The following is a 15,410-nucleotide window of genomic DNA, read 5'->3' as shown; positions in this document are numbered from 1 at the left end:
CTGCATAAGAATCAGAGGAAAACAGTTGCACAGAAACTGACTGGAAAGGAGGATCAGAGCCCAATCCAAACAAACCCAGCATGAGGGGAGTCTGCAGGCTTCTACTCTCTAAACTCAACAAATCACTTTCCAACTGTCTTTCTGAATGAGATAATAAGCACTGCTGCTGCTGTCATCCTTCTCATTCTGCTCATTTTGGAGCTGTATCAATGAGATGGTAGAAGTGAAACAAAGAAGAACGCACATTTGCCTATGAATGCTATTAAAGCAGTAGTTTGAGTTTGGGTGAGCCTGCAGAATTCTTCTCTGTCTTTTGGTTTGTACTAACCAGCAACATGGTTTACAGAAATTATCATCTCCTTTCTCTGTTTATTGTGCTGCAGCCAAAAACTTTGTATGGCACTGGGATTTTATGTGACAGAGAAATAAACATAGTGCCTAACTGTTAGGTAGGAGGGTAACATAAGAGTAATGACTAATTCAAGCCTCTGGTGATCGCAAATAAAATGCATGCTGAGGAACTGTCTTCAGGGTTCACCTGAGTTTAATATCATCTTGATATAAATGCAGCTTATTTGTTTCTGACCTCAGAGACCAAGTAACACAGCAGACAGGATACTAACAAATGGAGGGAGGGATCTAAAGCAGAGACAAGTTCTAAAATAGCGGTTCTCAACGTGGGCGGTACCGCCCCCCAGGGGGCGTTCAGAGGACGGCAGGGGGCGCTGGCGGACATTTTTACAAAAGGGGGGCGCTGGGATGCCTTTGGGGGGCGTTTGGTCGAAGGTAAACTTTACACCTTATATGCACAACAATGCCAGTCTAGAGTTTGAGCAACTTGGTAAAACTGTATTGTGTAACATTAAACCATGCTTGGCTGCAACTGTATCGATGGCAGCTCTTCTATTCAGTGTTTGTTAGCTTCTGTTAGCTGGCGCAGCTCCGTCCTCTTGCTACTGGTAGCTAAAATCACGATACCCTCACTTTGTATCCCTCTGAAAAATGAACCTATTTAAATAAAGAAATCGTCAATGGTCAATTTAAATAAAGAATAGTGATACCACGATAGAGGGCGTTCATTTTATAGCGATAACACCGGAACTGTAAGTGGTCCGGTATGAAACGGGGGTGGTAGAACAACACAGCACTTTTAAATTTCAATAATCAGAATGCAGAAATTGTTTCCGTTGTTTTAAAAGGTTTATGTCAGTCTGCCTTTTCCCCATCGATACGTTTCCCGACCGCCCTGCACCTCAGGATAAAAAAATTAAAAAAAAGACGCGCACATTGCGCAAAACTCTGAAACAGGAGAAGCGGGACATAAAACGAAGCGACGAACTAGATGTGAATTATGGCATAAAAACAGAGAATCCGACGCTGAACAGTGAAAAATCAACACATGATGTGAAGCATATGATGATTAGGAGCCCCAGCAGGTGATGAGTGAATATTAATGATGGTCAATAAACGATAAAATAAATCTAGCAACAGGAAAGAAATAAAGTGGACATAGCAATAAACCAAGAGAGGATGATACTAATCAAAGGAAACTAAATGGAAATGAATGAAGAAAAAAATGCAAGAATAAACTAAGAAACTAAAGTAAATAGAGGAATAAACTTGTATGGCAAGACCTTTCGAGCAATAATTAATACAGAGGACTGTATGGCAAGAATAAACAGACACTATTTCCAGATAAAAGGTAAAATAATATAGTTGAAGTGCCATGGGTTTGTTGAGACCACATCTAGTACTGAGAATAAATATATCTTACAGACCATAACAATAAAGAACTTATCACTTATTTATGTTTTTAATTAGATTTGATATATTTATTTCTTCAATATTATTTTCCATGTCAGTGTTAATGTCATGAGGCTGATGACTCCATGACACTTTCATGGAGTCATGAAAGTATCATGACTCCATGACACTTTCCAGATATGTTCTTTGTAATTTCTGTCCAGTAAAACTATTAATCTATAAATCAATAGACAGATCTATATAAAGATATAATCCATGTTTCTGTCTCATATTTGTATGGCATTAAAAGGATCTGGAACTGTTGTTTTTCCAATGACAGCACTGGTTTGCACAATAAATGCCATGTGGGTGAAGTTTTATGGATGATACTCTGATGTCCCGTTCTCCTGAAGGCAGCACAGAGCTGCACCACCAGAAACCGACAGAAACGCTGAAGAGAAGAAGAGTTATGATTAATGTAGTTACAGTTCTATCCATGTTTTAATGTTGCAGAGCTCAGTCGGTTTGCAAATAGTTCAAAGTTTAAACTGGCATTGGTGTACAACTTTTATCTGCTCATTTTGTGGAATATTTAACAACTAGAAAATGGCACAAAATAAGAATATTTTTTTCCACTCTGATTGACTGCTGTTATGCCTACTGATTTTAACTTGAATGTTCATTGCATTTTTCGTAGACAACTGTGAAAATAATTTCTATTCACATGGCTTTTTTGTTCTCTGGGAAATTATTTTTGATGATAAATACAGAAACAAGCATAAAAATCACAACATCTACAATAGTGATAGTAATATTAATAATAAAATAATAGTCAGTGCAAAGTAGCTTACAGATTCTTTGGTGGGGGGAGCTGAGGGACCTGGATAAAGGCACTGGCCCAAAAAAGGTTGAGAAACACTGTTCTAAAACAATATTCCAGGCAGGGTTTCCCCCAGAAAACTTGCTAAGCCTCGGTATGCCAAGGCGGTCCACCATGTTATTGTATTAAAGATGCTAAGTAGACAGGAAAAGTAAAAATATTACAGTGAAATTATATGTTTCGGGAAAACATAATCGAAATGCTATTTAAATCCACAACTAGTCTTAAAAACAACAAATCAAAAAATACATTTAAAAAGAATATCAATTATTTGCACTTCTGTTTAATCCAAATTAAGTCAGTGGCTCCATAAGGCCCCCCAGGCCTTCAGGGCCCCATAAATGCTAATATTTTAACACAGACCACAGACATACATATGCAACATTTATTTATTGAGATTATCAATGCTGCTGAATTTGATTTAATGGTTTCAGTATACATAAGTTAAACTATTTAAATTGGTTAACATTTAAATTTAAGATTTTAAGGAGCTGGCAAGTTTACTTTGTAAAAGTTCAAAGAACAATACTCATAGTTAGATTGTTTTGTTACCATAGCAACAATCTGATGCTGTGAGTTTAATCTTAGAGTTTGAACTCTGTTTGTTCACAAATACAAATTAGTAAACTGCAATTATAATTTATTGTTTTTTAGGTTAGCCAATTAAACTACTCCCCCTCTCCCAGATTTCACAAAATCTAACACAGAAGCTGTTAGAGGTGCTGATGATTTTAGCAGCAAGAGGGGCCCCTAAGTCAAATTCTGCTCCAGGCCTCAGACAGCCTTGTATCAGCCCTGCGTGATGAGTTAAATCCACTGCACTGCGCAGAGATGCGCAACAAACAGGAGATTTAATTCAATGCTGCTAATGTGGCTTTAGTAGCTCTTCCATTTCGTGTCTGTTGAGTTTTTAATAAGAATCACAGAAACTTTTGTGGTTCCTCAAGTTTGAGGGACGAGTTTTTCAGATCTCCGAGCGGCCGTGTGCATCAACTCTGGCTAAGTGGACAAAGCATTTGATATGGTTTGGTGCACCGTTTAACTGGAAAAATAATATTAAAAATAATAATAAAATAATAAAACCAGCGTGATATATGACTACGAGGCAAGCGTGAAAGCTCCTCACCGGGCTGAAGCTGCATGATGAGGTTAGCGCTGGTTCGTTAACCACTAACATTCTGGTCAACCGGGACCATACATAAACTTTACAGTGAAGACAGAGCTACACGCTGGGCGCCGTGTTGAGATGTAAACGCCGTACATAATTCTGTCCACAAAGATAAATCATTCTCACCATTGCCCACCTTCCAATACAGGAAGGTCCATGTAAACTGATATGCCCAGGATGGGAGCATCATGGAAACCCTGGAGGAGCTGCAGAAACCAACAACTCAAGTGCAGCAATCTATGAACACAACAACTGTTAAGCTCCTCATACGTCTACAAACGTTGAAGGTTTATGGGGCAAAATCAAGAGACTAATTTATTTTTCATGCAAACAAAATTGAATGCACTACCTTTCTTTTTTTTTTTGAAGGATGTTTTTGGCTCTAGTGGCCTTTTCTTCACATTGAGTCAAAAGGAAGGCTGTGAGAGGAGACATATGGCAAAGGTCATTGGGCCAGAACTCCAACCTGTGATGGCCATGTTGAGGACTGATGCCTCCATACATGGGTCACACGCTCTGCCCCTACACCACCGCCACACCCAATGCACTACTTTTCTACTTCTTGTTTCAAAAGCTTGGCATATTTACTTGGGCTTATAGTTATTTAAAAGGATGTTAAGGATTCATGTTGTATATAGCACTCTATTGGAGAGGACTGTTGGTTTTATATGAAACCAACAGGCCTGCGTAACAGACCGTTTCATTACAAGGTGACCCATATCCAAAACACCTATTAATTTTTCTTCAGTTTCATATGGTGACACTGCAAATTTCCAACCCTGTTGCTTTAACAGAGTAAGAACCATTGGTCTGGTGAAAGTCTAGAATAGAAGAGAACATTTCCAGATGAGGTCAATGGCAGTTTGGGTTTTACCTCACCATACACATGCTTGAAGGAAGATATCAACTGTCGTGGAGAGGTTCCACATCTCATTGACTCCTGCACTATCTGAGATCTATCAGAGTATCCCGAAATATCCCACAGCCCTGAACAAAGGAGCAATAGGTGATATGTGATACAGCCAGGGTAAAAATAGATTCAACACTGACAGATAAGGCTGTGTTTCATGATCGGTGCACCAGGCTCTTCGTTAACACCTCTAGTAGTTGTGTCTCTCTTGGCTCAATGACTTTGCTCTGGATAGATTATTTTGTTCCACAAATGGATCAGCCTTATTTTTGTACAGAATGCATGTGCGTGTAACCTGAGAACATGGACAGTCAAATGTTCTCACGCATGTAAAAGCACACAATGCTATGTTTTGGGGGCTGCAAGGGTTTGTGTGGTCTGTGAAGCATAAATGATCTGCCTGAGTAGAGAGAATTCACTTTTTAAAGTGCAGGATATTTCTTTAGTTTTGAATGTCACTGCACATGGCATTATAACTGGAGAATCAGCAGAACATTACATCATGCTGGAAAAATCCATGAGAGGAGCTGCAAGCTTTTCCAGCTGATGTTAGCGACACATCATCCAGATCAGTGTGAGAGGAGAATTACAGGGAGAGATAATCAAAGCTTTTTTTATTATTTCTTTTTTTTTTTTTTTTGCAAAAGAGAGAAGGTTGCATGTGGTTTTTACTCACACTAAAGATGGAATTCATCTTAGAACACTAGCATTAAGTTATTACCCTTTAGCTTGCAAAAAGTCACAATTCTGTTTATACCAAATTATTTTATACCATAGAGAACACTCCTCTGTTCTTTTCTCTGAAACATGGAGGCAGAAACTTTTTTAAATGATGAATTTATAGATTAAACTGTATAAAAGAGCATTTATCCATACAGACTGATTGATTCAAAGACATTCCAGAGGTATAATGGGAATCATTTCTCCCACTCTGTGTAATAAATGTATGCAATATGCCTCACAGTGACAGTAACAATGGCCTCTTTCACTGCCTGCACCAGGCAGGAGATGGGCTGGTGCATTATGGGAAGCAGACAAGCTCTTACAGTTGAACGCAGATACTTCAGAGGGGCCTCACATTAACCCAGGCAACAAGGAATAGCTCTTAAACTTTCAGACATGGGTCATGTGTAAATAATGAAACTGTGTCTGGATCTGAAGGCAGACAGCTCACGAACCTCTTACAGCTCCTGCTCTTTACGCAGAATATCATGTGTTTGACATGGACATCATCTTAAATCTGATATAAAAGTGTTTTCAATTTCACTTTAAGTGCAGTCCTCCACAGTGTGTAACAAACTGATATGCTTCTGTCCAAAATTAAAACAACTCTTCTCCCTTTCTTCCACAGACATGCTAGCCTTCAAATATAAGGGAATTCAAGCTCTATGATCATTTATCTGGAGTTCAGAGGTAAATCCCTATTTGAGGGTGTCACTGACTAAACTGGATTAGGAGCGTTGTCCTGATTGACATTTGGTTCTGGAGGAGCAACGATGAAGAGTATTTTGTTTTTTCATGGCCATGTTCCAAAGTGTTGCGATGTGTTCCAAGCTACACATCAGCACTGTGAGGCTATCTCAAGTGGAAGGAATGCAGATACATTCTGTGTCATGAGAAACAAATGTGCTTTTCCTGTGGTGACAAGCCAAAATGTCTGCTGTGAAACACCTGCTGAGTCAGAGCTGCATTCCTCCCATGTTTTTACAAAGACAGGAGGAGGCGGGGCTTTCGCTGTTCTTCTTTATTGGATCCACATGTGAGGAAAACTCTATATGTTATGGAGTCTGTTGCTGTGTGGTGAACACAGCAACAGGTTTGAAATTAAATGTTTGACTGCTGACACTGAAATGTACCAAACAATAAACTAAATCAACTCCTACATCCAGAAAACTAGTTCCATTTCAGAAATGATCAAACACAACTTATGGGTAATATGTCTACACACACAATACTCTGCAAAACTCAGCAAGGACACTTCCTCTTTCCATCCTATACCTAATTCATAACAATCAACGCAGCTTGGTGCAAAAATGCCAGGTGTTTCATAATAAAGGGTGAGTTATCTATATAAATCATCAAAACATCTATGCCAGAGATACAGCAGCAGCATCACTGGACACACAAGAAGCATGTAGCAGAAAAAAAGGTCTTGTTTAATCAATATTTTATCACAATCTGTATTTACAGAGTGATAGATCCAGATATTGTTTACCTGTGAAGAGGTCAGTATGTTATATTAGCCAGAGGGATTCTGTGTATAGCTATGATAAAATCATACAGAACAGGGGAAAAAATATCCAACTCTTTCTGTGACCTTCAATCTGTGTTTGGTGTGGATATCTTCTGCTGTAAGACACATGAATATTACCTCATATTCAATAAATTAGATTGTTGTAGAATGATAATAAAGATATGTCTCAATCAGTCTCGTTTGTCAAGTTAAAAATACCTTTTGAAAAAACAGCCTTTAAGGAGGTATTAAACATACTTTTCATTAAGCCCATATTTCTGTTTTAAAAAATTGTTGACTTTCTTTTGTTTTGATGTCATGTTCTCATGTTAAATGTCATGTTTCCATTAGCTGTAAGTGGAAAATCATAATTAACAGAAGTAAAGGCTTTCAAACATCCATCAGTGAGTAATTAATTTAAGTAATTATCTTAGTGGTAAGATAATTGAGCTTTTCAATAATATTCAATTTTTTTGAATATGTCTGTTATGGTGGGGAATCGCACAGCAAACCAAACCTGACAAAACTTGATAATGGCTGTACATGAAAAGTGTGATGACACTTGAAATACATTTGTCAACAAACGTTACATTCCCTTCATTTCCACTGCTTGAATAATTCTTTAAGACACTTTTCAGTCTTTTTACGTTCATTTGCAGCAACAAAAATAAATCTAGACTTAAATTTTGATTATTATACGGTGAATGCTACCATAGAGTGGTTCAGATCACAGCAGTCAGCAGTCCAGACCTAAATTAAACTGTGATCTGCAATTTTAAAATTCAAGTTCAGACATGACCTGAGATGAATAAGGAAACATTTCTGTCTCTATTTGTGCAAAGCTGGAACAGACACAGCTCTGGGGAAAAATCTCAGATTTTACTCTTTACAGGTATATGTTTGAGTAAATGAACTTTGTTCTTTTATTCTATGAACTACTGACAACATGTCTCCAAAATTCCAAGCAAAATATTTTGTATTTATTTGAAGAAAATGAGAAATTGTCAAATTTGCTTTCAGATCTCAAATAATGCAAAGAAAACGAGTTAATATTCATTTAGAAACAACAATACTAATGTTTTCACTCAGGAAGAGTTCAGAAATCAGCATTTGGTGGAATAACCATGAAGTTCCCAGTGGTTCAGGGCAGTGGGCTCTTAATTTTTTTCCAGACTGTATTCCCCAAACATGTAGCTGTAGGAAAGGATGGTTTATAGGAAGTATTGACTCAGGGTCTCTTCTGCACAGAGTTGAAGAGCTGTTGGCTGTAAGCAGGAAGACACGCCTATAGTGGTCAGTGTTACAACAAATCTGAAGAAACCTCTGACTACAAACACTGTTTTATGACAGTATCATGAAGAAAATATTTGAGGTTGTCTGCAATGTTCTTAATTTTCTTTGGAAATTCCTAAAATATTAGTATATATTAAAATATAAAAAATTAATAATCACAACAAAACCTAGATACTGTAAATGAAACTGAGTCTTAAAGCTCAGTCTGGTATTTTTACATACCCTTAAAGTTTAAGATTTTTAAGAACCCATTTCCCAGCATTGGTCTGTTTACCCAATCATACCATCACTGCTGCTGATGGCATCAATGTGCTGTTCTGACCCAAATAGCAATATCTCTCTATTTCCTTTCCAGATATTTAATAATGAGTAGAATTTTTGGCAGAAGCAAAAACAAAAACATACATTTCATCTGCTCCTAATAAACTTTAATGTAAAAAGAAGCAGAGACTGAGCAGGTGTCAGAGCGGGATCCACAGAAACCAACTGCTCCACGTGCTCTGGGCACTCTCACAACTTCTGGTCCTGCTACTGCACTTAATCTTTACAACTTCCATAATACCACAAACCATGGCTCACCAGCATCACAACACACACACACACGCATACACACCTGGTGTTTATTTGAAAACTATGAAGAAACAAGTAGTCCTCACTTTGTGTAGTTAAGAGAACATGTGAACGCTTCCACAGAAGATCACCAAAGAATGGTGCTTTCTCTTTTAAAGGCTTAACAAGATCTGCTTGAATGTCTCTTCTGACAGACAGGGTGAAACTGTAGGACTGGTGTTACAGAGCTCATTATTATGAGACATGTTCAAACAACCGCACAGGCAGAGCAGAGAAAGCTGTGGATGAATTATCATTAAAAATTAACTATAATACAGTCTGTGCTATAGCACCTGCAAAGGAAGTCAGACAAGGAAGCTTTATTTCCTTTGCAACAGTTAGTTATAAATGGAAACACACACATTGCCAAGTATTCAATAGTTTTGAGCAAAGTAGTTTTTGCTGTCGTTAACATGGAGGTGGGCTTGATTCTTTTCTGGCGACTTTATCTGATGTGATTTGATTTAAAAATGGTTCTCTCCCATCAACACATTTGTGTAAACATCTAACAGTATAAAAGTCATGGGAAATGTTACTACTATGTGAATAAAGAAGATCTATTCAACAGTAATGAAGACGTGTGCAGCAGTAGCACAGTTTTTGTTTGTGTTTTGTAAGCATGACAAATGTTTGCCTCGCCTTCACACAGCCTAACCACAACAGGAAAAAACAGCCTTCCTGCCAAAGAAACAAATCAGGTTTTGACATGTAGAAACAAACCTTGTGAAGCATAGAAAGTGTTTGTTTTACTTACAGACTTGTCCTTCATCTTCGGGGGCTGATTAGTGATCATTTATCCACGAGCAGCGTGAGGACACATCACTGTCAGTCAGAAAGATGCAAGGTGGGACAGATGATTGGCAGCTCGGCGCAGCGTGGGGAGGGCGGCCCTGCAGCACCAACACAGACCCTCCTATCATCCACAGTTACTCATCCCTTCTCAACATGAAAGCTGCGCGAACATGTGCACCACGCTCAAGTCAGACATTTTACAAGACCATTTCCCATCACATTAGACAACTCAAAAAGACACAGTGTCGAATGGAAGGTGTCGGGGGGCAGGGGAGAGGGAGTAATTGTTGTTTTTTATTAAAAAACAGACATAGTAAAAAATATCTGTCGGAATCAGAATTAACCTGCAAATGCATAAATGTTGCAAAAAAAGGAATAAATACAACTCACTTTCTTTCAGGAGTAAAAATAAGAGCAAAAAAGTTTTAAAAAAGCACAGAACTTTAGCTTTTCTTTAACTGGGTGACTAAAATAAATCAGAATTGTTTTTTCTTCATGGTAAAATATATCAGTTAAAAAATGTTTGTTGAGTTATAGATGGAAAACTGAACTGCAGTAAATACTGTGAGATTTTTTTGTACTAAAACATGCCAGACTCTTTCCTTCCTTCCTTCTCTTCCTCTTTTTCTTTCTTTCTTTCCTTCTTATTATATTAACTTTTTGAAGCTCATCTAATTAGCATATTTTTGTTAACGGCAGAAATTACAAACACATGATCCTTGCATTTGTATTTTAAAATAATATGTTTTAAACAAAAGCTTTGAATTCATTATAAAATAAAACTTTCCCACATGTGGCAACACAGTTGTCTGATTTTAGCTATTTATTAAGTATTTAAAAATAATAACGCATAAAACTCAAAATAAAATGTTAAATAATTTAGAAAGAGCAATGCTCAAGGAAAATAATGTATAACACATGCTATCTAAAATGTATTGCAAACAAACAAACAAACAAACAAAAAACCACACACTGCATCTTACAAGTTATATTTTTGGAAATAGAAACATTTTTAACAAAATGATTTTGTACCTGAAAGTCTCTTACTTTAACAAAACTGTAAAAAGATAAAACTTGATTAAAGCATTTTGAACTGTATAAAAAATCCTTAGTAAGGAGGTTGGATGAAAACAATATAAATATCAGTTTATGTTTTTTACGTTTAATATAAAAATATACAGCATAATTTAAAAGAGAACAGATTTTGAAAGATTTATCATTTTATTAATTATTTTTTATATTTTTCCGAGAAATACAATTCATGCATGAATTGTATTTAATTGTTTTTTTTTTCAGTCTTGCTTTTCAAACTGTTGATAATTTTTTACAAGTAAAAGCTGATAATCCCAGTTTACTCAGTTCCAATAACAAATCAGCTGATGTGCTGCATTTCTGCAGCATTTGTTGAAAGAAGAAAGCAAAAGCTTGTTTAAGAAAGCTTGTTTTAGATTAAGCTAAAACAAGAAGAAAAATAAAAGGAGGTACCACTCTCACACATATATCACTAGCTGTAGATCAGCTGGAATGCTTCCAAGCTGCTTGAATTCTAAGAACCAATCATGAGGGAGACCAGCTGTGATGTGGTGTCATTTTCAATTTCAGATCAAATATGAAAAGTGTGTAAAGGTCAGAGGAAGAAGCAGACAGGTGTCCACACAGAGCTGTTCTGACGCTGACGTGGAACTTAGCAGTGACTCAACATCAACAGAGGACCTTAGATGGCTGAGCCTGCTTGACCTTTCTCCATCTGTCCTTGATACCACCGGCCGGGCAGCTAGCTGAATACAGCAGCATGTGACGGGGCAGAAGGGAAAACTGCCCCAGCTGACCGGGAAGTCATAGAATCCTCAGTTTTCTTTACCTTCTCCATTCTGTTTGGATCTTCAAAGTTCACTCCAGAAATAACAACTGTCAAACGAGTGCTGATTGTTTTGTTCCCCATCTGTTGTCTATCTGCTGGTCCTTGAAGAGTTGTTTGGGGTGGGGGCAGTGGGGCTCTGGGGGTAGGGAGCATATCTGGTGGAGTACTCAATGGACAACTTTTTCTGTTGCTCATCATTTTCGTTCATGATTTCTTTTAGTTGTACATAAACTCTTCATATTCATTATTGAGTGAATGAAATGAAAAATTAAATAATTCTCTGTGATAGCATTCATCCATGACCTTTTCTCTGGTTACACTGGACCCCATTTTTCTAACCAAGCAGGAGCAAAACAACTAAATGACTTTATCAACATTGGAAAAGTTGTTTTTTTTATTTTTCTGCAAGGCAAACATTAAGAAGAGACACTAAATAGAAGCTAAATAAGTAAAAGACAATAAAAGTGCAATCAAATCAGTAAATGGATCTAAAAGTGTCTTCAGCCTATTTCTACTTAAAAAAAATAATTTGACTTGCATCACTCGTCTCACAACCAAACCAACAAAGCTGACCGGCTTAAAGCTTGTTTTCTTCAGACCTTCAGTGTGAGTTCTTTAAAATCTGAAACTACTGAAAAAAATAATGATGTATTAAACTCAATCCAGCTGCCAATCACATTTGATTTTAATAAGCAAAAAATTTAATTTAATAAATTTATACATAATTTCTAAAATGTATTTTTGAAATTGCCGAATTTATTACACATACATGATTTTTTTAACGTTTAAGTGTCAAAACCACCAAAAATACAATTACATATAGCATGAATATTTCAGGTTGAAGTCACTTCCAAAGACTGGCATGTTTAAAGTGGAAAAATATAAGTATATGGTATTTTTAAAGCAGATTTTGGGAACCAGCAAATTATTATAACTTATTAAAGATTATAGATGCATTATCCATTTTTATTATGCATCCATTCATTTTTAAAACATCAGATATATAAAATGTTGCCATCTCATCCATGACTTTTTTGTGACATTACGGTTTGGGCTTCAACCCAGAGGTTCACTTCACATGTTCCTAGTGAGACTCAGTGTCTTGGTTCAGTTTAGTTTAAAAAAAACAACTAGGAAACAGACCAGAACCTTTCCCAATTTAAATCCCTCATACATGAAATCCACTCATCTTGTTGTAAAATGATTCCCCCCCTGCCCCCTTATTGCTTTATTGTTTCATGCTTAGACAGAAAAACAAGAAGAAAAGTTGATCTGAGAGAACATGGGGCTGCGTGTTGAAAATGGTAAAAAGCCACAGGCAGCAAATCCTGCTGATCTTGTTGTGAGCTTACGGGTTTACAGTGCTGCGAGGGGCTCGGTGCAGGAAGTGGGCTCATTACTGCTCTTCCACGCCCACAGCCTCCTCATTCCCACCCACCACTAAGCCAACTCCCCCCCACCACCACCTCCCCACCCCAACCACCTGTGCTAGTCTCACAGGATGCCCCCCCCTTCTTTCCCTCCAACTCTCTTCTTCTCTTGTACAGCTGCACTTCTTTACCAAACCACACACTCAACCTGCTTTGTTGTTTTACACTCCACTGGTTCAACAACATCACTGATGGGAAGACTTTTTGTTAGACTGCTACACATTGCATATTGTGGGTTTTAAACATACTTTTCACTAAGCCTGTATTTCCGTGTTAAAAATATTTTTTATTGGTATGATGTAATATTCTAATAATTTGATTAATTCAAACATAGATCCTTAACACATTCAAATTTTTAACTCAATTAATCAAAATTTTTCCACCTACGAAACTTCCAAGCAGAAACTTTGCATTTGTGCATAAATCTGACACACAAGCAAAACCAGCAAACAGCAGCATTTCTGCTTCAAAAAACAACCTGATGGTATGCTGTCATCTACTGTTATCTTCAAGTTGTGCAAAAAGAAGTTAGTGTGTCAACAAAGCTATTCCAGCCTGAAATAGCATCTCAATGCTAAACATGTAACAACATCACAGACGTCCACAATGCTAACGTCAACAGTCACATTTCTAAAGAAGCTCCATGAAGGACCAGAAGTTCCTAAAACTCCTGGTCCTGAATAGGACCAGGAGAGTCCTGAGGCTGAAAAGAGGCTGAAAAGAGATAATCTGATCCCATCTGATGGAGCAGATCAAAACAGATTAAAAGCAATAAATATATTTGCTGTTGAGCTCATATGTTTCTTTATTCAATAATGTAGCAGCAAAAATTATATGCATACATATAATTTTTGATTAAAATGGGATTCATTGTGAATAATTAATTGGAGATCCTGATTAAAAATTTTAATCAAGATCCAAGACTAATTTTAATCTTAAATGTCAAGTTTTCATTGCTGTCAGCAAAAAATTACCTTCATAAGAATTAAAGGCAGGAAAACATAATTCTGTGTGGAATTAATCTGTACAATGTTACAGGCTTAGTAAACACACACAAGCACGCACACACACACGCACACAAACGAACACACACAGATAATGAAATACATAACTATGTATTTAATTATGTCCTTTGAATAAATTGAATACTAAAATTCAATTTATTCAAAATGTAATTTTGAATAAAGTAAAATTTTGTTCAAAACACATAAATATTATTTATGTGTAATAAATAATATTATTTTATGTGTAATAAATAGATATTTCTTACATATAAATAATATGTATATATTATTTTATTACACATAATTATGTACTAAATAAATATTAAACAAATTTCTCTGCAAAAGCAAGAATGTACTGATGATTGCACCATTACTGACAAGCATCTTACTGTTTCATTGTTCTCTCTGCGATGTCAGTGAGCAGAACAAAAGAGAGCCATATAGAAGGATATGATCTCACACTTCAGAGGAAAAAACACGGCAGCTTTCCCCTGCCTGTGCAGAAGTGGAGAAAACCGCGCTGAAACTATCACTTTTCCATCAGACGTCTTTATTTTAAGAAACTCAAACTTTATTGACCATTGGCCAATACCTATCTGCTGTCATGTGCAAACCTAGCAGGGGTGATAAGAGAGGCTCAGCTGAAGCAGCAGGAAGCCCTCTAACTGACAAAAGCAGCACAAACAACTTTCAAAGTTCCAGTTTGTCAAAAATAAATAGAGCCGGATGCCTTCAGATCTAAGTGTACAATCATGCTTGATTGCACACTTTATCTGCAAAAAATTATTATTTTTTTAGTTCTATTTGTCTGCATAACATTTTCTATATATTTAGTATCTTATTTACAGGCAAGAGAAGAAAAACAGAATGCTACAAAACTTCCCAACAACAGAAGGAGATGTTTCTGACCTACAGCGCTTTCGTCGGCCCCCCTCTGTCATTAAAGGCTCAAATCAACATTTCAACAGCAATTCTCTACATCATTATATAAAAGCAAAGATAAATGTAATGCTTTGTTCAACCTCCTATTAAAAAACAAGCAAATAACTGAGGATATTTGGAATGATAATAGAAAAAAATATTACAAGCACTCTCACCATGGTCAGAACTTTTTAAACAAAGTAATAACACTTTAATGATGTTATTACTTCACATTATTTTAATAATGTAAAGCATCATGTTCTTCAAGTGAACTAAAACATTGGCATGGGGTGCCGGGGTTTTCTTTACCAGCTGATTCTTTCATTGCCTCAGTGCCTCTCTGCCTCACACACTCACAGGACAGAATACATGGAGCAACGATTAAACAGCAGCATGAGGTTCACACAGTTTAACACACACTAATGAATCATACAATTACCTAAATTATTTTCATGTTGTGTATATAAAACAGACATATACAAAATATTTGGGCCTTGAGGAAATGAAAAAAAGTGCTACTTCTCAAAAATAATTTGAAAAACCAGCATATTGTGTGTGTCAATATA

The 15,410-nt window shown here is 36.7% G+C and overlaps 1 protein-coding gene across 3 annotated transcripts in view; it reads right to left on the bottom strand.

Moving 5' to 3' along the window:
* The window catches only part of bach2b (BTB and CNC homology 1, basic leucine zipper transcription factor 2b), a 94,404-nt gene that overhangs the window by 61,541 nt on the left and 17,453 nt on the right, over positions 1-15,410 (bottom strand). The window contains exon 2 of one of the 3 annotated variants that reach the window (XM_016680965.1): positions 9,591-9,788. The exons of 1 other annotated variant lie outside the window; for it this stretch is intronic. In XM_016680965.1, coding sequence (XP_016536451.1) covers positions 9,591-9,629 — 39 coding nt within the window. In that variant the 5' untranslated portion in view covers positions 9,630-9,788. The remainder of the gene's footprint in view (positions 1-9,590; positions 9,789-15,410) is intronic. One more of the 3 variants, XM_007570593.2, reaches the window with a different exon arrangement.

This window comes from Poecilia formosa, unplaced genomic scaffold (genome assembly GCF_000485575.1).
Source record: "Poecilia formosa unplaced genomic scaffold, Poecilia_formosa-5.1.2 Scaffold264, whole genome shotgun sequence".
Taxonomy (NCBI): Eukaryota; Metazoa; Chordata; class Actinopteri; order Cyprinodontiformes; family Poeciliidae; genus Poecilia; species Poecilia formosa.
This window is presented reverse-complemented; position numbering and strand designations above follow the sequence as displayed.